The following is a 22,004-nucleotide window of genomic DNA, read 5'->3' as shown; positions in this document are numbered from 1 at the left end:
TTTTTCTTGGATTCACATGACTTTGAGAAAATATTTGGTTCTTTGAAAATAATAGACTTTTTTCTTGTGCCATTAATCAATAAGACCAAATCAGTTATTCTAATTTTAAAAGCACATAAGGGAAATGGAACCATGTTTTTTTTGAAAAAGCAGGCTAAGAAATCTCTGTATTTACATAATGTACTACAGAGGATCTGGAGTAGTGAAAAATGACAGTGACAGGTAGTCATGTCTGTATGAGGTCCTTCTCCTAATTACTCTAGAAAAATTTATATACTTTGTGGTGCTATAATTTTGAATGTATTTCTTTATCTGAAGCATTTATTTATCTAGTAGCATTTTTCTCCAAGCACATGACTTGATTTTAGAACTCTTACTTTTGGTAGATTGTACAATCCACGTTGGTCTCTCTAGCATCAATCCTAATGAATTGCTGCAAGGTTGCTGTAGGAACATAGGAAGAACTTTTATCTGCAAACCTCACTCTGGCTTTAAATTGTCTGGTGCTTTTTCATCCTACTTAACAGAAGTACTAATTTTGTGACTTGTACATCTGTCCTGAGGCCTTACGGCTCTTTTTGTTTCCAGCTATATCTTTTCACCTGGGTTAAACACGCTAAACAACAACCTTTAGGATTAGCATCTAACATATATTGTCTAAGACATTTTCTATTGGAAATTTTGTACAAAATATCATCCAGGAAATGCTATAAAATGTTATTTTATGAAGCAGGACAAATTGAATCCTGAAATTAGATTTTCAAAGTCTTTTTCAGGAATGCTATACCAAGTCTGAAACTGGCTGTTTTGTGGTTTCTGTTTATTGCTCCCCTCTTTCAGTGAAATTTGCAGCAGGAAAATCTGCTGAACGAAAGCTAAACTGACAGGAGTGAAAAGGATGTAAAATTGATACCTTAACTCACATGGCAGTTCTTCATACTTTGCATACTCAATCCAATTTCTCATTCAGCCTCTATTACATTTAACAGTCTGCACAGTCTTTAATTCTGTTTATAGGTGTACCACATAAACTCCATTCTGCTATTCATTCAATCTATAACCTATTTATTTTAGGAAAATTACATTCAGAAAGTTCTTTTGCTTTAGTCTGAAAGAAGAGCATAATACGAAAGACTTTTACATCCCTTGCAAAAACCCCACAATTTTCCAAGTCTAAAAACAATTATATTCGAAATGAAAACACTTCTATTACTTGTCTCTGAAAAACTGGTATGTTAGAGAACAACATACATTTGAACCTGACTCCTAACTATATGGAGTCAGTTGCAGAACTGTACTTGAGGTCTGCAGAAGAAAGATTTGGCATTTTAGTCTCATCTTCAGCCACAGTTTTTGTCTGCACTCCTTCAGAGTTATTTAGTAATTTCCCAATGGAATTTTGTGGGCATGTATTCTAGGATGACTATTTCAAAATGCAATCATTGGAATATTTTTTAACTCCATCTCCTCCCTCCTCTCCTAGTTTGTTTGTTTGTTTGTTTGTTTGTTTTTCAACAGTAATTGATTTCATAACAGACTACAAGCCACTCAAATGGGAACCGTATGTTTCTCTACAGAGTGCTTAACACAGTGAGACCTCAGGTCTTTCCCAGACCTTCCGGACACTCGCGAAATCTACCTTAAGATTTTATAAAGTTTCCCTAATAATCTTAATTTTTTAATAGTGGTATATATATATTTTTTTTTTTTTTCTTTCAGGCTATGCCAGTTATTTCAGAGAAGGAGAAGGCTGGTGAGTAAATATTTACTTGTTTTCTCATTTGCTTGTCTTGTGGAATACAGTGTTACTTAACTAACTAACAAAAGATGGGTTTCAGCTGTGGAGTTTTGAATGTGCAGAGTTACAGACCTGATGAATGTCTGTGTAAAGTTTATTAATTGTTTTCTGAATATGATATTTTCTCTTTCTGAGAAGCAGTCCAGCTTTCTGTGCGGTACTAAGATGTTTGAATCTATCCTAAAAAGGACTAAGTTGAATTTCAGCTGTGCCTTACATGTCAGGCTTCCTCAATATACTAACTTGTTATTTCGATTTAAAATCTATTGTGATTTATTTGATGTCTCAGTTAACAAACATGGATGCCAATGAGTTTGTTCAATTCAGTGGAATTTGATGACTTAGTGTGAACTTTACTGTCTGTCTTTAAGTATGGTAGGAAACTTCATTTATCTGGAGTATTTCACTGGGGATATTTTTTATTTTAGCTAAGTACTTCCAGGATATTGAAAGGTTATTTTTCTGTTGTTTTCTGATATATGTGCTTTCTGAACACTATACATACTTCGGTGTTGGTATGTAAAACCTATTAGTGACTGTCTGCTAGGTGCTGTCAAATGCTTGCATTGTCATGATAAACACTAGGGAACACTCCACTCTTAGCACAATAGATTTCTAGAATCAATGTTGTTTTCTTCTTATTTTTTTTTTAATGGTAGTTTGCTACTGTACTTCAAATATAGCTTGAAAAATACCTTAAATATCCAAATGCAATCTACAATTCTGATTTATGCCTGATATTTGTTGGTGATATTTTATTGCCTTATTCTTCTTTGGATTGTTTCTTTTCATTTGCTTACTAAGGGAGAGAAATAAGTTAAAAGAAAGTTTTTTGAGAGAAAAGCTACAGTGCCAATCAGTTCTGTAAAAGCTATGAAGTTGTCTGGTCAGGGTGTTGCTTTTTTAGCTGTTGAAGTTCATAGTTTCCAAACTGTGACCTATATTTAATAAGCATTTTCTTTATAGATTTTTCAGGTGGCATTGTTTGGTATTTATTTTTCTGAGGCATTTCCTATTTGGCCACATCCTTTCAATTATGTCCAAACATGCAAATTGATTATAACTGACCCTACTACTTGCAGCTAATTTCAAATTCTTTGTCAAGCAGCCATGCAACATTATAGGGTTTTGTACATCTTTAGTAATCATGTACCATAAACAACTAAAAGCTATCTGAAAGTAATTAAAAAATCTTCAGGGTATAGTGATTTAATTCATACTTAAAGAATAGAGCTGAAACAAGTGTTTGCTATAGCTAATGTCTTGTTAAATCAGAAATAAAACTCAAAGATCTATACTTACTTTTTCAGTGTCAAAACTACCTGTGACATCAGTGTTGATGATGGTATGAAATAAATGTATTTCTGACATACGCTTTATAACTTGTACATATGCATATGAATTGATCTCTCTATTCCTTCTTCATGCCCAGGCTTCAGTGTTATGTTTTTTGTGAACAGCATTATATTTAATGATACAAATATATAGGTGGAACTTTGTGTCATGTGAAGTCAATTTGCTGACTTTTCCATGTACATAAGCTAGACTGAACATAAATATTTTGGCCTTTTAATAGCTTTTGCATTCTGTTCAGCTATTTGCAGCTCAGATGCTCACGAGGTTATGATGGGTTTTTTGGAAATATTGAGCACGCATTAGGGAGCTGATTATTTAAATCAGGCCTATTGAATGAAGTCCCCTTGGTTCTATGAATAGTTAGTGCTATTTTTTTCGAATGTGGTTGGATCTTGATTCAGATATTCAGCTCTCATGTTTTGCAATTTAACTAAACTTTGTTTGATCATTGCTGCTTATGGCTGCCCAGGTAAATGATATTGCATAAGACCCATGAATGACTAAGCTGTATGTAAGGTGTAAAAGCCTTCAAAAAAAGAACAAAGCATATGTCTACTGTAAAAGAACAACACCAATATTAATTTTTGTATTTATTTGGAAATAGCAACAATATTACTCTTTCTGGATTGCGTTATTACAAACAGACTAAAATATATTGCAAACTACTAGACTGATGGTGATAACACAGTAGGTAAAGAGATTGGCTAGCATTGCATTAAAATTAAAAATAAACTCAAAATGTGCAGTCAAACATATTTTCTTATTTTGAGAAACTGAAGTAATAATTTCTTGTAGCTCCCTCTTTACTACTTAATATTATTTAGCTTAATCTAGGACTGGAATGAGAGGTACAAGAAAGTAGAAATGCTTTAATTTCAATATTTCTGGTTCAGAACTCCTAAATACATAAATAAAAACCTGGTTTTACAAGTCTTTCTATTCTGTTAGCTCCAGATATTTTCATACTTTCAAATGCTTTTCCTATAGGCAATGAAACTTTTAGATCCTTAAACGGACAAAGTTGCTTAAGCAGCTTAGAAGTTCACACATACCTGATTATGTTTATAGCAGCTATTAATCCTTGGAATTAAATATTTTCGTAATTTATGTATTTTCCAACACATGGTAAATTTTGACTACCTCATATACAAACTTTCAGATGGAGTACTTAAAAAAATACAAAAACACATGCACGCACTCTATTTTTAGATTTAGAGGATAGCCAAACATAATCTGAAAACACATTGTTTCTTTTGTCAATTAATAACTCGAGAGTTGCATAACCATTTTTTTTACAGTGGAAAGTGTAGTAAAACTGCAACTGCAGAGTCCTTTTGGCAAAAACCTATAAATGATTAGAATATTGAGCCGAATATCAGTCATGCCTAACTGTTTATGCTATTGCTTCAGGTTGTATGAATTAGGGCATTGCCAATGAGGTACTGTGGCATCAGCTATTTCTGAGAAATGCATTTTTAAGAAGTCTCAATATTGTTGACATTTCTGGCAGCAGTCGAAAAATCTCTTGAAATAACTTTTTAAGGTAGAAATTAAGTTCAAGCAACATGCACAGTTAAGGAAGCCAAGAGATGACTCGGGGCTGGGATTATGAGCACCTGAATCAGGAGTATAAGCCAGCAACCACCTTCAAAAGACTGTTTCACTCAGATGCATCTGTCTTTTAAGTAATTTATGTATCCTCATGTGTTTACTTACCTTGCTGACTGTTGTGATTTCTATTTTCAAATTCTGTTCACGAACTATGAAGAAATTTGATTGGTGAAAGTGGTGAAAGTTTCATCTCACCTGTCAATAATGACAGTGTCTGTGTCAGAGTTAGTGGTATTGGTTTCATTTAAAGGCTAAAACAATCAACATATGAACCTTTGGTTCACATATATGTCAGCATTTAGTTTACTGATGTGAATCACACACAAGACCTCAAGAATAGTATTGATTAATTCTCCGCCAACTGTAAAGTCAAGATGGCTCCTAACATAGATGCCAATATTCAGTATGAGGAATCCACTGTGAGGTTCCTAATTCAGGGCTAACTTCAGTTTCTGGAGCAGTGTTTGCAAAACAAAGGTGAAATGACTATAAGTCAACATTAGAAGTGTTGCCTAAGTCTCTTTGTGGACCTACTTCATGATTTCCCAATTTATCCTCAAATATTTGTAGGGAACAGTGAACTCTGTGACTTGGAAACATTGCTACAACAGAGCCAGTGGGAGGGGAAGAGTGAATATCCACATCTGGTCAGGGACTAGCACAGCTTATTTCTCTTAAGGTGGTGAAACTATGTGCTATCACATAAACAGGGCAGAAGGTTTAGTCTAGCCCTAAATAAATATTAACACCATTGGTCCATAATGTTCAGAATTATAATAAATATTTTTTTTTTTTCCCATGCGTAAAACAACTGACCTGTGGTATTTTGTTTTAATACACATTTAGAAGAGTTGCTGCTCTAAAATTAAAATAAGGTTTAAATTACTGAGTACTGCATTTTAGTTATTAATTACAAACTTGGATCAATTAAAAAACATAGAACACATGACTTGATTTAAAAAAGCAAGTGACACTACTTATCTGTAGCAGTAAAAATTCTGTAGCACGACAGCAAGCAAACGTGCTTTTCAGAGCTTTCATGATTCTACCAGAATATTCCCTCTTGCTTTGAATATATACTGTAAGAAAAGTGTATAACCTCTTTGGGTAAATCTCAGGACTCTCTCTAACTAGTAGGTTACAGACATTTATTTCAGCACAAATTAAAAGTGTCAGTCTCTCACATGGAGTAGAACAGATTTGATAGCCCATTTCTCATCCATGTTTTGGTGATCAGCAAGCAAACAGGAGGACAAAGTTGTAAGCACAAAGACAGAAGCCTCATTGGATCTATGGCTAACGTAAAGTGTTTGAAAGCTCTCCAATGTTAGTGTTTCTATATAGGCCTGGCAGTGAACAAGTCTCATTTCTTTCTGTATCTCCTTTAGATTTCTGGTATAGGTACTACTTAATAAAGTACAGGCTCAATGTCCTTTGGTGTTCATTTCCCAGGTTGCCTTTGATTCGTGAGGAAGACAAATACACAGACTATCAAAGGGACCTTAACAGCAGGGTATTTCCTCTCGCAGACTTTAATTGTTGGTGTCAGGCAGCAGAGGACACTTGGTGCTTGGCCTCATGATGAGATGAGCTGCAGAACACCAGGTGATGGAGTGATGACAAAGTGGGTCGAGCCCATCTGTGAGAACTCGCAGTGGGAGGACCTTGAAAAAACAGTAGCAACAGGTTCACTGGCAGTAAACAAGGCACATAAAGGACCAACTGCTTTGCACGTGAGGTAGAGCTCATCTAATTTAACTGCAGCTCTAATCAAAAAGTAAAAAAAAAAAAAAAAATCTCCACTAGAGTATATGAACGTGTTCTAGATCCAGTTCTTTCTATGAGCAGTACCCACTGGATGCTCTGCTTTCATAAAGTCATTAGAGGTTCATCTATACATAACTTATTTTAAACCTAGAACAAGCATTAAAAAATTCAATCTCACCAGCTACGCGATATCAGTTTCCACAGAAACTGGAAAGAAATGCAAGTTAATTGGCACAGTTACTAGTTTTCTGGCTCCTTTACAATATCTGTAGCCAGTATTCTAGAATAAGCTGGGCAAAATTAATTATTAATAGTTTCTCTTTGCAAGTAATGTATCAGATTTTAGTAGAACAGTCTTACTAGTGTTTTTGTAAGACCTTAGTAGGAAGTACCAGTTCCTATCTAGGTAATCTTTCCTTTAATGTTCATGTTGCAACAGTTATAGAATTTGCTTTAGCTGAGTGTTTGCCTTCTAAATAAAAATGTCAGGTGAGCACTCGCACTTCAATCTGTCATACTAAAAAACAGTTACAGAAACTCTGCCAGAATATGCGTGGATGTCTGCCAAACACTGATAATGCTAATAAATATATTTTTATTTCACTGTCATTTATTTCATTACTAGAAAAAAAGGTTTGTGATGCTAATAGATACTGAAAACTGACATTTCATACCAAGATTCCTGATAAGTTTTAGTTGTTGGATTTTCTTTATATTTTTCTAAATGCAGTAAAATAGCCGATGTAATGATTTTTGGTATTTGACTTTTAGTGGCTTATTAACCACACACTACCATATTTGTTCTTCTGAATAAATTACTTCACTTTTAAAAGTCAAATCATATTCACTTTATGCATGTGGATATAGACACACTAACTTTAAAATTCACGTAGCACTGTGCAAAACCAGAGTCTCATTAATCTTAAGGTGCTGTGGCCACTTTCTTCAGGTTTTGGAGGAAAGTGTATACCCTGAGACTGCAGCTTTCCTCTGAAAGACTGCTTAAAAGTGTGCTAAGTTGACTGGAAGCAGAATGGCCTCTAAAATTCCTCATGATTGTCTGTTGTATACTACTGTCTTGAGTCTTAAATAGTGAAGCGTAGGCCCAGGTGGTGTGAATGTGCTCTGAGGGGGAACCAGCAGTCAAGAAGGCTGAATACCATTGAAGAAGAAGAAGAAAAATGTTCAGGTCCCATGCCTGAACAAGAAAACAAGTGATTTCTGGAAGGCTAAAACAAATTCCATTAAATCATTGCATAATAATAAAGTACATCTGAAGTATCTGAGAACTAACAGAACCTCTTGTGCATTGAATTCTTAAATATTTAGCCAGCTTCTGTTTTCTTATTCTACCAGCTGTCACCATGGACCTGCTTTTATACTTCTTTGGAAGAGCTTTTTAAATCAAAATATGCCATTGTTATCTTCAAAGGCATTTGATTTTGTTTATTTCTTTAATGTAGTCTCATCTGTTTTGATCTTTAAAATACTTAGAAAAGCTTAACTGAATTATTTCAGGAAAATAACAAGGATAGACAATTATCTTTGCGTTGCTTTGGTCCGTATAATGCACTTTAATGCTTTTCTAGCTATGATATTTGTCTAGATTCTTTGGTGATTGTGTTACTTGTGGAAACAACTTTAAATATTTCCATAACAAATATTCAAATGTTGGTATTCACTTTAGAGAAAACAAGCAGTGCCTCAGTGTTTTATATTCCCCTGGTGAGCAATTGAATTTTTGTTTCTTTGCTGGTTTGCTGTCTTCAGTTTTATGTTAAAAATTACCTTACTCTAATCAAGATACTTTATTTCACTGATAGGAATAAAGACATATATAGTGCCAACTGAGTGATTGCTGCTGGCCATCATGCTAAATCTTTAAGCTGTCCTTTTTCTGTCCAATCCAATGTGTTTTTAAGGCAATATATACTTCTCTTGCTAAGGCAAAATTTTAATGCAGAAACTATGTGATTAAGAAAAGAAAAAAAAAAAAAGGCATTAGCATTGAATTCTTTTAAACATATTTTGAAGTTAATAATATGTTTCATCACAAATTGGTGAGTTGTAAGAATGTCTCTCAGACTTCATCACCTATTGATGAAATACAGTTGAACAAAGGATAACTCTCTTGAAAGACATCTTTGGAGATCCCTTCTCCAACCTCCTGCTCACGTAGGACCAACCCTGAGGTCAGACAAGGTTGCTCAGGATTTTATCCTGCCTGGTTTTGAAAACCTCCAAGGATGGAGCCTGTGCAACCTCTGTAGGCTACCTACTCCACTGCGGTACTGGCTTCATGGAGGAGATCGTTTTCCCTATGTCCAGTCTTATCTTTTCTGGTTTCAGTTTATGTTGTGTCATCCTCACATGCACAATTTGAAGAACATAGCTCCATCTTCTTGTTGACCTCCCATAAAGTCTTCAGGAGCTGCTGGTAGGACCCCAAAAGCCATCTCTTCAGCCTGCACAAGTCCTGCAGCCTCAGCTCAGAGGCCAAATGATCCAGACCAGCTTGATGGCCCTCCTGGCCTTATTCCCTTTTATAGGTGTCTTTTTGGTACTGGGAGAATCCTGAAACTGGACTCGGTATTGCAGATGTGGTCTAAGAAACCCTGAATAGCAGGGGATAATCCTTTCCCCCAATTTACATGCCACGCTTTTATTGATACATCCCAGGATGCTGCCAGCTCTCTTTGCTGCCAGGGCACACTGCTGGCTCATGCTCAGCTCGCTGCCTGCCAAGACCCCAGGGCCTTTTCCATAGAGCTGCACTCCAGCCAGTTTTTTATCGTTAATTTATCCACCCTTCCAGACTGTAAAATCCCAACTTGCAAACAAAAATATTGTGGGAAACAATGTTTCATGATTGAGCTCTTGTTGTCAAAACAGAATATACAGTGGAAGGCTTATAAATTCATTACTTTCAGCAAATTCAATTTAGTATTACATTATAACTAATTAAAATGTGCTCACATTTTAGAACACCACTATACAGACTGTAAACTGATACTCAGTATATTCTGGCTAGTGTCGTATATTTAATCTTAATCAAGTTGCTTTTCAGTATGAAGTTAGTTATCAGTTACACAGTGGTTCAGTAGCATTTATATTACCCCGTCCAGATTGTGATCTCTTATTATACTGGACATCAGAAACATTCCAAAAGAGGTAGTCCATGACCAAAAATAGCTTTTAAATCAAAGCAAACCTGGACGAGTTGTTCTTCCTCTCCTTTTTTGGTTATAACAAGAATGACAGAGAATGGTGATAATCAGTTAATCAAGTTATTTCTAGCCTAAGTTTGTTCAGATGGAGTTCATGGTAGAGAATTATTTTGATTCAGATTAAATATAAACTAGTTCACTTGGTCCTAACTGATACTGACATGTAATCATTAGGCCCTGTTTTCCAACATAGTGATGTGACTGTTGGTTTGGAAATCAGGTAATAGGCTTTTTTTTTTCTGTGTTCAGAAAAGGAGCCAGGTTCTCAAAAGCTGAGGTGCCCAGAGCCAAATTTTAAAATTAAATTTTGGCTACATTTTCATAGTTATTTAGGTACCTGAAGATGAAAAACAAGCTTTCTGTTGTGACACCTGCCAATTGCATACAGATTCCCAGTAAAGGTTACATTTGGGCAGTAAAATCTGCACATGACACATAATTATAAAGATACCTAGTCATTTCTGAAAAATATAATAAGGTCTTCTTTACTTCTTTAGGTTCCTAGACAACATGCAAAACATTTGTGAGTTTATATTATGCTCCTGTATTCGTATTTTAAAACAGGATTTGGACTGCTAGGTTGTTTCAGAGTTGTTGAAGATGAAACAAAGACTTGAACAATTTTAAATCATCTTTAGTATGAAGAGCTTAGAACACTTCAAAAAATCTGAGAAGATAACTTTTCTCTTTTTGCAGAGGAGTAAGGAATTATTTCAGTCCAGATCACCTGGGACATGAGCTTTACTCCACAAAGCCAGCACAGGGCTTTGTTGTTTATATATTTTAGGTACTTACATGCACACTTTAAACTCCTGTCTTATTAGAATGAGAAGCTCCTTTTCACAAATCCTTAGGGAAAAGAAAGACCTCTTTGATGTTTGATGAGAAGTCATGCTTATTTACATTCCTCTAAGGACCTGCTGAAAACTCAGGTGAGAGACACCCAAAAGCACACTTTGCATTAGGCACACCTGGAGGCAAAGTGTCTTCCTGATGTGGAACCGTCTTTGGCAGCACAAAGATAGGGCTGTATGTAACTGCAGAGTCACAGGTTGCTCAGACTGTTTGTTTTTTTCTTAATAGTTGCTGACTTGTGCTCTGAATGCCTTCTGATTTTGCAAGTGATGCTTGAGAGAATTGCTGTATCTGCTTGTAGTATGTTCAGCCTGAGCGACTAGATATTTTATTACCTGTAAACTCAAAGATACTAACCATATCTGACAAAAGGTGGTTTTCCTTATTCTGAAGATTTTGTAATACTTTGTGGTATCTAGTCATCAAGTTTAGCCATTGTCTCGAATCTCCTCTGCCAACACTCTTGTGAAATTAGATTGCTTTTGCATGTATCAGGAAGTGGCAATCAAATAAAATACCGATTCTCTAGCATGTGGTAGGTGCCATTGGTCTTTAAAATGTACCAGCATACAATTCATGTATAGAAAATCAGTCAGTTATCTCATGTAATTGTTTTATTTCCATCTTCAATCTACCTTTGTGTTGATTTTGACTATTAGTGAATCTCTTCTTCATGACATTTCAAATAAAGAAAGAACTAAAAAACAAGTTTATTGATAAACAAAACTGCCAAATTACCTATAAACCACAAATATGCAAGGATTTATCCCTGCAGGTAATCGTTCCAGTCACATGAATTTCAACTAAGCTTGTAAGCAGAAGTTTGCAAAATCCAAATCTAAAATGATTTCTCTGGAAGTTTCTCTGGGTGAATAGCCTCTTTAGTTCCATTGGTAGGTATTAATTCAATGCCCAGTCTACAGTGGATTCAATTGCTTCTGCTGCTGTACTTTGGCCTAAAAGAAAAGGAGATACTTTATAACCAATTTCAGAATGCTAGACAGGTACATCATATCTCAGTAGGCACCTATAAGAAGAACTGAAAGGCAAAGTAGAAAGAAACCAGGGATTTTAATTCATACCAAAAAACAGGCTTGAAATTGGAGAAGAGCAGTTAAAATATCTGTTAAAAGGCAGGGGAAAAAAGAAAGAAAATAAACCACTGCTTGTTCCAGGCATGTTGCCTAATTTACAGTGTCATCCTAGAATCAATGTTTCTTCATGTTGCAAGGAAAAAGAAAGATCGAGACTTCTGACAATAGTTTTTTAATCTATTATTTGACTTACATAGAGCTCTGTGCAGAAAAAAAAGCCCGTGCTTACACTAGAAAGATTTTGGTTTTGTAGTTACTATGTGAGGCTCTCAAAGCAGGGATGAAACTAAAGAGTGTTCAGAGAGTGCCAAGGACTTATTTTGGAGGTATAGCTCATGCTAACTCGGAGTGGAATAACATTTTTTTTATATGCCAGTACAAGTGTGCCTTCGGCTAGGCTCTATATCATATTTGTTACTGATATACTCGCTCTGGCAAAACTTTGAAGTGTGTATCAGGTTAATCAATTTTATCAGGTGTAATTTCATCATTATCAGGACATTTGTGGCTGGAAAATTATTGGGAAGTTGAAAGACACTCATGGGAATAATCTCTAGTTTTCCTAAAATTGCTTTCACTCTTTTAGACGAAGATCTCAGACTTGTAGGTTTTATACGGATCACCCTTACAACTTAAGTCTGACTCTATGTTTTGAGCATGGATCCAGACTAGAATTGGTATGAAAAATGCCTTTTAGCAGCTGTTCTACTACCTATTGCAGGATCAAATAATAATGGGTCAGGTAGAAGACAGTGTTTCTGGCACAAGTTAGCACAGGATTCACTGCTACCTTGGAAGCGGTACTGGCTTTTTCAGTCAGGCTCTCAGTATCTGCTATTCCAAAAGCAAATGTTTTTGCACTTTATTTTTTTTTTTTTTTTTGTCTCCCAGTACAGTAGTTGTTCATGTTTGATTACCCTGTGTTGATAACCATTTGATGTTTATGTGCAATTGCTTGTCTGTTCCTGCAACATAATGAGAGGACGTCAAATAGAGGTGGCAGATTCAAAACAAACAGGGAGAGGCATTCATCCACACATTCTGTAACTGAACTGTGAGGCTCCTTGCCCCAACAAATTACAGATGCTTGAGTTCTACGTGGGTTTAGAATTGTCCTTACAAAGTAATGACAGAAAAATTGATTAGTATAACCCTTTACCCAGTGAAATTAATGACAGTCTTACCACCGATTTTCATAAGATTTTCCCAAATCATAACCCTCTCTGTACCAATTCAAAAGTTGCCCAACGTGTCAAAACGTATTGCAATATCTTCAGTGGATAAATCACTATCCAATTATTCAATATGTTTTTAATGTGTCACAAATGGTATTTTGTAGTAAAAATGTATTGAATGGTCAGCCCTAATACATACAATGAATATCATTTTATTATGTGTTTCTTATGTTTTGTAAGAGGCATGTATTTCCTCCAGGAAACAGTACCTGCTAAATGTCATCAAATCAAGAATACTATGTAACTTATACAACAATGGCAAAACTCCCCTACATGTTATGAATCTTTCTATCAATAGTCAGGGAGATCTTAAAATTTGCAGAAATCAATCAATGATGAGAAAACCGTAAGTCAAAGCAATTCTTCAGCTGAATAAATAGCAAAGAAAAAAAAAAAGTATGATCATCTCTCATAAGAATATAAAACCGTAAACAGAAACAAAGGCCATACTAAAAACTGTATATATGTGTGTGTGTTTATATATATATGCTATAGTTGTAACCAAAACTTTGGCATCATTTTGTCTTTAATAGGGAACTTAACTTAACCAATAAAGGTTTCAGTCAAAGGTGATGCTGCATATATGAACTTTTGCAGTACATTTCTAAGGCATTTCCAGAGAGGCAATGTATGACACATTAGACAAACTAAGAGGAATGAGAAACAGACATCTTTTCATAAAGCAAATCTAGATTAAAATCTTCAGCAAAGTAAATTGCATTTAGTTATATTAAAAGACTGAGAGATAAGAAATGAACCATACTCTTTTTTCCCCACAGAAAAATCATTCTAGCTTAAGCAAGTTAAACTGACTCCACTGATCCATAGAAAGAATTCCACATCTGGAAAATCTTTGCTACATCTGTGTTGGGGTTTCATGCTTTTTGGTGCTTTGTTCACCAGTTCCCATGACTCTAACTTAAACCTCTCTCTTATTTTCTTAAATGCATTCCAGTTCAACTAAAGACATAGTGATCATTTCATTTCCGGAGATGGGTTATTTAAGTTTCCTTACCTGTTTTCCTTAAACCAAGCAAAAGAAACCCTTAAAAATAAAGCAACATTTAAAAAGAAAAAAATAAGTGTCTTTGTAGTATTCTGCAGTATGGACAATTGTTTTAATAGACTGAAGTGAGATTGAGAGTTGTAATTGTTAAAAGTAACAGACAAATAAATCTGGCGTTACTGTAGATTTCCAGCTGAATTTAGCAAGTAGCAGCATGCACGATGCTGCTGAGACACACTCCAGCACCAAAACTCCCTGTCTGCCATGTACCATGCAGCAGCAGTACTGCTTGAAGTCTAAATTGTAATGACTAAACCAGTACAGCGCAGACAACCAGAAGAGAGTTGGTTCCTATATTCCCTTATAGTTGTTTCCTATATGGTGTTACACAATTGCTTTAAAATGCTCTTTCTCTATCCATTTAGAAATCCAGATGGATTTAAAGATCCAATGATAACAAAGTACCACAAACAAAGTACTTCCCAAAACTGGGAATTTCCACACTTAAAAGAGCTCCTGGTTGAATCACAATAGGTTTGTTTCATTTGTGCTGTCAGAGGAAGGTACAGGCTAAAGGACTATCAAACTTGGAGTGTACAGCCAGCAGCCAGTCACCAAGGACAGAAGGGCACCCCATACAAGAACTCAGTCACACAACAGAATTTCTACAACTAAGCAGGACATGGGCTCAAGTACTGACATGCAGTTATCCCTCTTGTTTACTGATTGTCATGCTTCCCAATTTATTTTTGGCCCATGCCATCTGGCACTTTTCTAGACAAGACCCACGAACACCTTCAGAGATAGCATGGGCCAGGGACTGTGAAAACAAGAAGTAGAATGAGGTTCATGCTTACTCATATAGTGAGGTCTTGATGAAAAAGATCAACCTGATTAATTAATTTTGGTGTTGTTTGTCTACCCCTAACTTCTCTGGGTTTAATCCTTCCTTAGAGGATTCAAATATGACTTTATGAGCAAATTGCTTTCTCGGTGGGAACACCTTTAACCTCTTGCTTCCCAGATGAGGTTTGGGAAGTGCAATACCTCTTCTAACCCATGGAAAATATGCCACAATGAGATTCTAGCATAAGGGTTTGAAATACTGCTTTCATCTAACTCTTCCCTCTGCTTTCATTCCTTCTGACAAACTACCTTCCAGTTTTACTGAAAAGGAAATTCTGGAAATTAATTATTTTGGTTACAGATAGATGGGACTGGTAATTCTTCACTTTTGGCTTTTAACCGTCTAGCTACCATTCAAGAGTAATTAATTCAGGACAGAAAAGGAAAAATCAGTGAGCTAGAAAATTAGCAGTCTTGCTGCTCTGTTCCACGTACCTGGAGAGTGGAACTCAAATGACTTTCAGCTGCCTTTGTGCTTCCTTAAATCGCAGGGCCAGGTAATCTCTGGAATAACTGCAGAGAAGAAGTGTGGCATAGTGCCCTGGCAGGCAATAACAAGCACCCCAGCTTATGCTTTCTGGAGAGCAGCAATTTGTAACAGGGGTTGCTGCCACAGTGCTCCCCCTCCTCTGGGGCAAGACTTTGGAATGGGCAGTGTTATGCCAAGACACGCTTAGCACTGTCCTTGTGTGTCAGTACCAATAGTATTTTGAATAGCATGCTGAGTTAAGTGGAAGTCACTGTAGCCATCATTATAGAGTGAATACAAAATTATTATCTGCATGAGTGCTCTCTCTATCAGCAACCTAACTACAAATTGATAAAACCAGGGGAAACCTTATACCTGTGTGACATAGAAAAAAGAAGCTCAGGGGCAGGGCTCCACATTAATTTGGGAGAAAAACAGCCCTGTTTAACATCCCAACCCTATCGGCACTGAGCAAGCATTGCCTACCAATGTCCTCAACATCAGGATTTGCTTTTATTCCCAATGGACCTTTGAACAGCAGATCTCACTGATAAGCACCACCAAATTTCATTGATTCAGTCAAGTGACAGTCAAGTGAACTCAAAGGCAAAATACTTTCCTGAGCCTGCAGCAATTAGACACTTATCCCTTCATAAAACTGTCCTTAAAGAAACAAGAAAAGTGTGCTATATTCTTAGCAACTCTGGTTTATGCTGCAAATAGCACAAATTTTGGAGTACACTTTTTCTCATAGAATTGAGAAATCCTCTTTCTGCAAAGCTTGTAACAAAACAAGTTCTGGTCATCGTGCTAAACAGCCTGACTTGTTAAATATTGGTGTTTACCACTGAATCTTTTTAATTACTGGGGCAAACAACAGTTGTAAATCGTCACAGGAATTTAGGTGCACTGTAGTTTAATTCATGAAGTGTTAATGGCCTTCATATTTCATCAATCAAAAGATTAACTTCCTTCAGCACAAAAAGTCTAGTTCATATTCCCAGACACAAAAAAATCCCTACATTAAAGTGGAGAACATGTTTCAACTGACCCTTGATATCTGTAGCTCAGGGATAAAATACATTTCAGAGGAGCAGTTATCACCAAACCAAAATTTATAAACTTCCAAAATTTAAATTAAGGCTTATTCTTAAGAAGCATCCAAATAGATTAAGGTAAAAAAAAAACAAAGAGCCATAATTCTACTCTCCAGCGATGTTAAAAAATACATATGCTATTATGACTAGACTGTAATAGTATCTGTAATACCTAATTATAATTAACTGTTTCTGAAGGTGCAATGCAATTTTTTTTCTTTCCTTCGTTGCTTGCTCTGGATCTCTGGAGAGAACCACTGCTGAACTTCCATTTTGAACTCAGTAAATCATTTCACATCTAACTCTGTGAGGACACACACTACTTTGTAACTTATCCTGCAGTGCTTCATGCTAAGAGCAGCATAAACCTATGAAGAAATGTGCCAAACCTTATACATTTTTGAGACTTTGTTAAATTCCTTATGCACACTTCTAATTTTTACTGAACTTTATGGAACTTCCTGGGTTTAATATCCATATGAGTTCCATTAAAAATAGGGAAGCCATTCCCAATTTCAACAGCATTTATGAGGGTTGAGCTGGATTCCACTCCGCTGTACCCTCCAACTCTTCACTCCAAATCCTTCTGCCTTTATTACTCTACCACAACCATATCCTGAGTGTGTTTACTCGGATTTCTCAAAGAAGATTGGTATAGTTTCAGGCCTTCAAGTTCAGAACTGATCCCAACTGTCTTGTCAGACCTCTGGAAATGAAGTCCTGACTTCATTCTAAGTGGTAGTTTAATTCTTCTAAGGTATTTCAGGTTTTTAAGTAAGCAAATCAGTTTTGCATAGGATGTGGGGTATTTTCTAATAATGCTCTTTTTTGCTTGATTACACAGAAAACATAAAAATAACAAATCCAGTTTTCTTTTCCTTGTACTGGTTTCCTCACTTCTTGTGGTATATACTTCTGGCTTAAGTCTGGTCATCTAGAATGACTTTGGTTCTTACTGTATGTCATGTTATGTCACTTGAATGGGGGAGATTTTCCAGCTCATTTTCCAGAGTATTTTCCTATTCACTAGCACAATTAACAGAAAGTGATGACTCAGTTTATGATAAACTATCAAATTAAGCTCTTCTCTGCTATCTTCTAAAGTTTTCCTGACACCTATTCAACAATTGTTTACTTCCTAGCTCCTTTTTGATAAGTTTCTATTCCTTCAAACCTTTTCCTCATGAAGAGGAAAGAAATCTAGTTCCACTGCTGTTTGTCACAAGAGCTGACCAAAAGGCAAAATCAGAGTTTGAATCTGCCCCTGGAATTAAGTTTCCTTATTGAGTAGTGCCTAAAAGGACTCACAGGCCACATGTATGTTCCTCTGTTAGCATATATAGCAGCCAACACAGTATATTGTTTATTGTAAAGTGTATGTCAATTCAGTGTGATTGTATCCCTTGTCTTCCTTTACTGTATGCTTTTAAGGCTTTTTTTCATTGTTCTTTCAAAGTGTTCATTCAATATATAACCAGGTGAGCGTGATTAATTATCTCATATTCCATATGGAAAAACTACCCATTTGCAGAGCAAAGCAGACCTACAACAGGAATTGAATACTTTCACCATGTTCTTACAGTGTCTATACTTCATTTTTCATCTCTTGGCACTACAGCAGTCAGCTGTAGTTTGCTCAGCCACCTGTAGGATATCCACCTACCTGAAATGTTGAGAGGGATGTGAATCCCTAGAACTTGTGGCAATTGTTTAAATGTGGATCTTGATGTGCATTCCTGTTCAAATGCACGCTGACAATTTTTAAATGTGATTTATAGCCTGGATTACAGTTCAGGCAATAATTCCTGGTTTTCATTATGCATGAATCTGCTATGCTTGCAAAATATACATCCTTCTTCATGTATTCTGTGGGCCAGCTTGTGATTCACCTTTGCAGAGACAGATTGAAAGTTGTAATTGCCTGAAAGAGAGCTTTGAGTTGAAGGTGAGTCATAGTGTTGCTTCTCCAACTGTATTTCACTGCCTTCTAAGTCCAGGAATTTGGATCACCAAAATGATTTGCATTAAGTCTATCTATTTTTTAACCTATGTTGTTTTAGCGAGTTGGCTTTCAGAAAGCTGGGCAAACAGTTGCCCTAGTACTGAATAAGAAAAGAGTTTGGTGCAATAAGAAACACAGGCAAAAACCCTGTGAAGAAAGAAATCACATATTTCCAGCTTTCTACTGCTAGTGTCTTAGGAAATAAATGTCTTAAAGAGGCTGTACAAGATGCAGGCAGGCATAGAGAATTTGGCATAGAAAATGTACTTAAATACTAAGATGCAATTCTAACTGATGTAGAATTAGGACTTGAAGCAGCTACATGGCCATTCAAAAGCTACTACAACAGTCTCTGGTATGTAACAGCAACTATGGACTCCCTTCAGAGATTTGAGACTGTTACAGACTGTCTGTTTGCAGACTAAACATCCCCCCTCCTACCCTTGTGTTTGCTGTGCTGACATGGTCCTGAGCTAACTATATGAGCTACACAGTGATCCTCATCCAGACTCCGCTGGTACAAAACCTGTGACTTGCCTCAATTCTGTTGCCTTTTGGGACTCTCCCACCTGTAGAGTGTCCATTGCATTAGTCCACTGATTTGTTCCTGCTGGACTGAATTTTCCGAAATTATGTCACACATTCACAATGCAAGCCATGTCTTTGCATAGACCGTTGATATATTACTATGCTCTAGTCTTTTCTCTTCTTGCTAAGGGCTACTGTTCCTAACAGAGGTACCCACCGTTAACATGTTTTATTTCCTGCCAGGAGTATAAAGATCATGTAACCTCCATGCAGAAAGCACTCTGCTGGGAACTGTAAAAGCAGTGTGTGTTTACAGTAACACTAGACACCGTTTCAGAATAAGTCAGCATTTTTTGCCCAACAGGAATCCAGCACATTGTTTCTCAGGCAAGGAGGAGCAGAATGGGCCTAAGGTCAGCATGTGCTTGCTGCTAATGCAACAGATCTCATGAACATACATGATTCCAGTTGCCCTCCTACACACACTTCTCTGAGAGGGGCCTTTTTATTAACGTGCATACAAAGTTCAGTTCTCTGTTTTAAGTTCAGCTTCACACTTATCTAGCCTTTTTTGCACTCCCTAGCTTGGTAGTTGTTAGGAGGTCTTAGGAGTTAGGAGGTCTCCCGTCATTCCTATCTGGACTTGTGTGGAGCATTTGGTGTTGTCCTGCACAACAGCCTTGTCTCTAAACTGGAGATCCACGGATTTGGTGGACGTACCGCTCGGTGGATAAGGAATTGGCTAGACAGTCACACTCAAGGAGTTCTGGTCAATGACTAAATCTCCAAGTGGAGATCAGAGATGAGAGACATTACTTGGGTCGGTATTGAGACTGGCTCTGTTTAGCACCTGTGTCAGTGACACAGATGGTGGGACTGAGTGCACCCTCAACAAGGCTGCCCACAATACCAATCTGTGTGGTGTAGTTGACATACTGGAGGGAAGGGTTGTCATCCACAGAGACTTTGACAAGCTTGAGAGGTGGGCCTGTGCAAACCTCATAAAGTGCAACAAAGCCAAGTGCAAGGTTCTGCACATGGGTCAGGGCAATCCTAAGCACATGGATTGAGAGCAGCCTGGCAGTGAAGGACTTGAGGGTGTTTGTTGATGAGAAGCCCAACATGACTCATCAATATGTACTTGCAGCCCAGAAAGCCTGGGCTGCATCAAAAGCAGTGTGCGCAGGATGAGGGAGGTGATTTTGCCCCTCTACTCCGCTTTCATGCAACCCCACCTGGAGTACTACATCCACCTTTGGGGCACCCAACATAAGAAGGACATGGACCTGACGAAGCAAGTCTAGAGAAGGGCCACAGAGATAATGGGGGGGCCAAACCACCACTACTGTGAGAACAGGTTGAGAGAGTTGGGGTTCTTTAGTCTGGCGAAGAGAAGGCTTCAGGGACACCTTATAGCAGCCTTCCAGTACCTAAAGGGGACCTACAAGAAAGCTGGAGACGGTCTTTTTACAAGAGCGTGTAGTGACAGGGCAAGGGGTAATGGCTTTAGACTGAAAGAAGGTTAATTTAGATTATATATAAGGGAGAAATTCTTCACCACGAGGGTGGTGAGGCACTGGAACACGCTGTCCAGAGAAGCTGAGGATGGCTCACCCCTGGAAGTGTTCAAGGCCAGGCTGGATGGGGCTTTGAGCAACCTGGTCTACTGGAAGGTGTCCCTGCCCATGGCAGGGGGGTTGGAACTAGATGGTCTTTAAGGTCCCTTCCAACTCACAACATTCTATGATTCTGTGATTATTCTATGACTCATTGAGGCATTAAAAAATCCAGAGTTATGATAATGTTCCTTAAACAATATTCTCTGCTTTCGTCCTTCCTTTAGCCTGTACACTGCCCTTATTTCAGATGAAATAAAGTATTTTGAGAATTATATATGCCCTTATAGGTGAGTTAGTTCGCCAATAGATTTACAAAGGCTATCTGGTTCCCCGTCTTCATGAAACACTGGAATTTAGTTCATATATGGCATATAGGAAGAAAGGGAAATTATCTGCTTGTCTGTCAATATAAAATTATGAGGCGAAAGTCCAATGATGATGTTTGATTGAGCTTCTTTCATCTGCTGGTAGGTAGCGCTGTCATTTCATGGTCTGAAGTCCTCACATCTTGTTATGTTCTATTTCTTTCTCCAGTTTTTAAAACAAAGTGAGAACTGAACTAAAGTCTTCCATGTTCATGACATGAACTTTGTGGAGATTCTGCTTTGGATTGAGCCTGGGAAGAGACAAGTGAGGCAAATCAGGACCACTGTTATTCTGGAAATGTCATATCAGTCACATGAAAGAAGCAACAGAACTAGGGCTGGTGTGCAACCCCTTTCTATCTGTTGCTAAGGATCAGAGGACCGGGAGGAAGCAAATGCCCAGTAGACATTGTGCAAATATAACAATCTGGTAAACTTCGTGATGAATTTTTGTAAAATAGATGCGAGGCCTACCCTTTCCCAGAAAATTTTACAGTAGTCCTCTTTAGCGTGGCAGAATCACTGTTTTTCAGTCCTTCATTTATGACGTCTCCAAGCTTCTGCCGCTGTCCCTCAAGCATAGCTAACCCAGCTCTGTGAAACACCCTACACACCAAGGGTTCCTTGGAGGCATTAATTTAAAGTGGAATTTTTTAACATTTGTGAGGGATTTAGACTTGCTGCTCCCACTGAATACTAATATTTGGAAAAAACACAATGAAAATGCAAACCTGACAAGAGGTTCTTCTGGAGTTTGCAGATGATCAGAAAAGATTTTGTGTGCAGCACAATGGTGTGAGTTTGGGAAAGAGACTTTTTGACAGAGGAGCTTGATGGAGACCCTTCCAGCTTTCTTCTCGGTGTTATGGATGGACTGTCAGTTGTGACAGTCATAAGCATCTTGATAAGAGCTCTGTTATCAAGTTAAATGTTCTGTGATACAAATATCCTAGGAAAGATATTCAGAAAACCTGCAAGGAATAATGAAATTCACAGCCTGTAAACTCTCAGCTGAGATTTATTGACTTGAGCACTCAGGGTACTCTCTAGCACAGGTGCATATTTGACA

The 22,004-nt window shown here is 37.2% G+C and overlaps 1 protein-coding gene across 6 annotated transcripts in view; it reads left to right on the top strand.

The window, feature by feature from the left end:
• Positions 1 to 22,004, top strand: part of DLC1 (DLC1 Rho GTPase activating protein) — a 262,569-nt gene that overhangs the window by 130,982 nt on the left and 109,583 nt on the right. For all 6 annotated transcript variants that reach the window (XM_065060997.1, XM_065060996.1, XM_065060995.1 and 3 more), the window contains one exon: positions 1,720 to 1,753. In XM_065060997.1, coding sequence (XP_064917069.1) covers positions 1,720 to 1,753 — 34 coding nt within the window. The remainder of the gene's footprint in view (positions 1 to 1,719; positions 1,754 to 22,004) is intronic.

This window comes from Columba livia, chromosome 4, assembly GCF_036013475.1.
Source record: "Columba livia isolate bColLiv1 breed racing homer chromosome 4, bColLiv1.pat.W.v2, whole genome shotgun sequence".
NCBI classification, from domain to species: domain Eukaryota; kingdom Metazoa; phylum Chordata; class Aves; order Columbiformes; family Columbidae; genus Columba; species Columba livia.
This window is presented reverse-complemented; position numbering and strand designations above follow the sequence as displayed.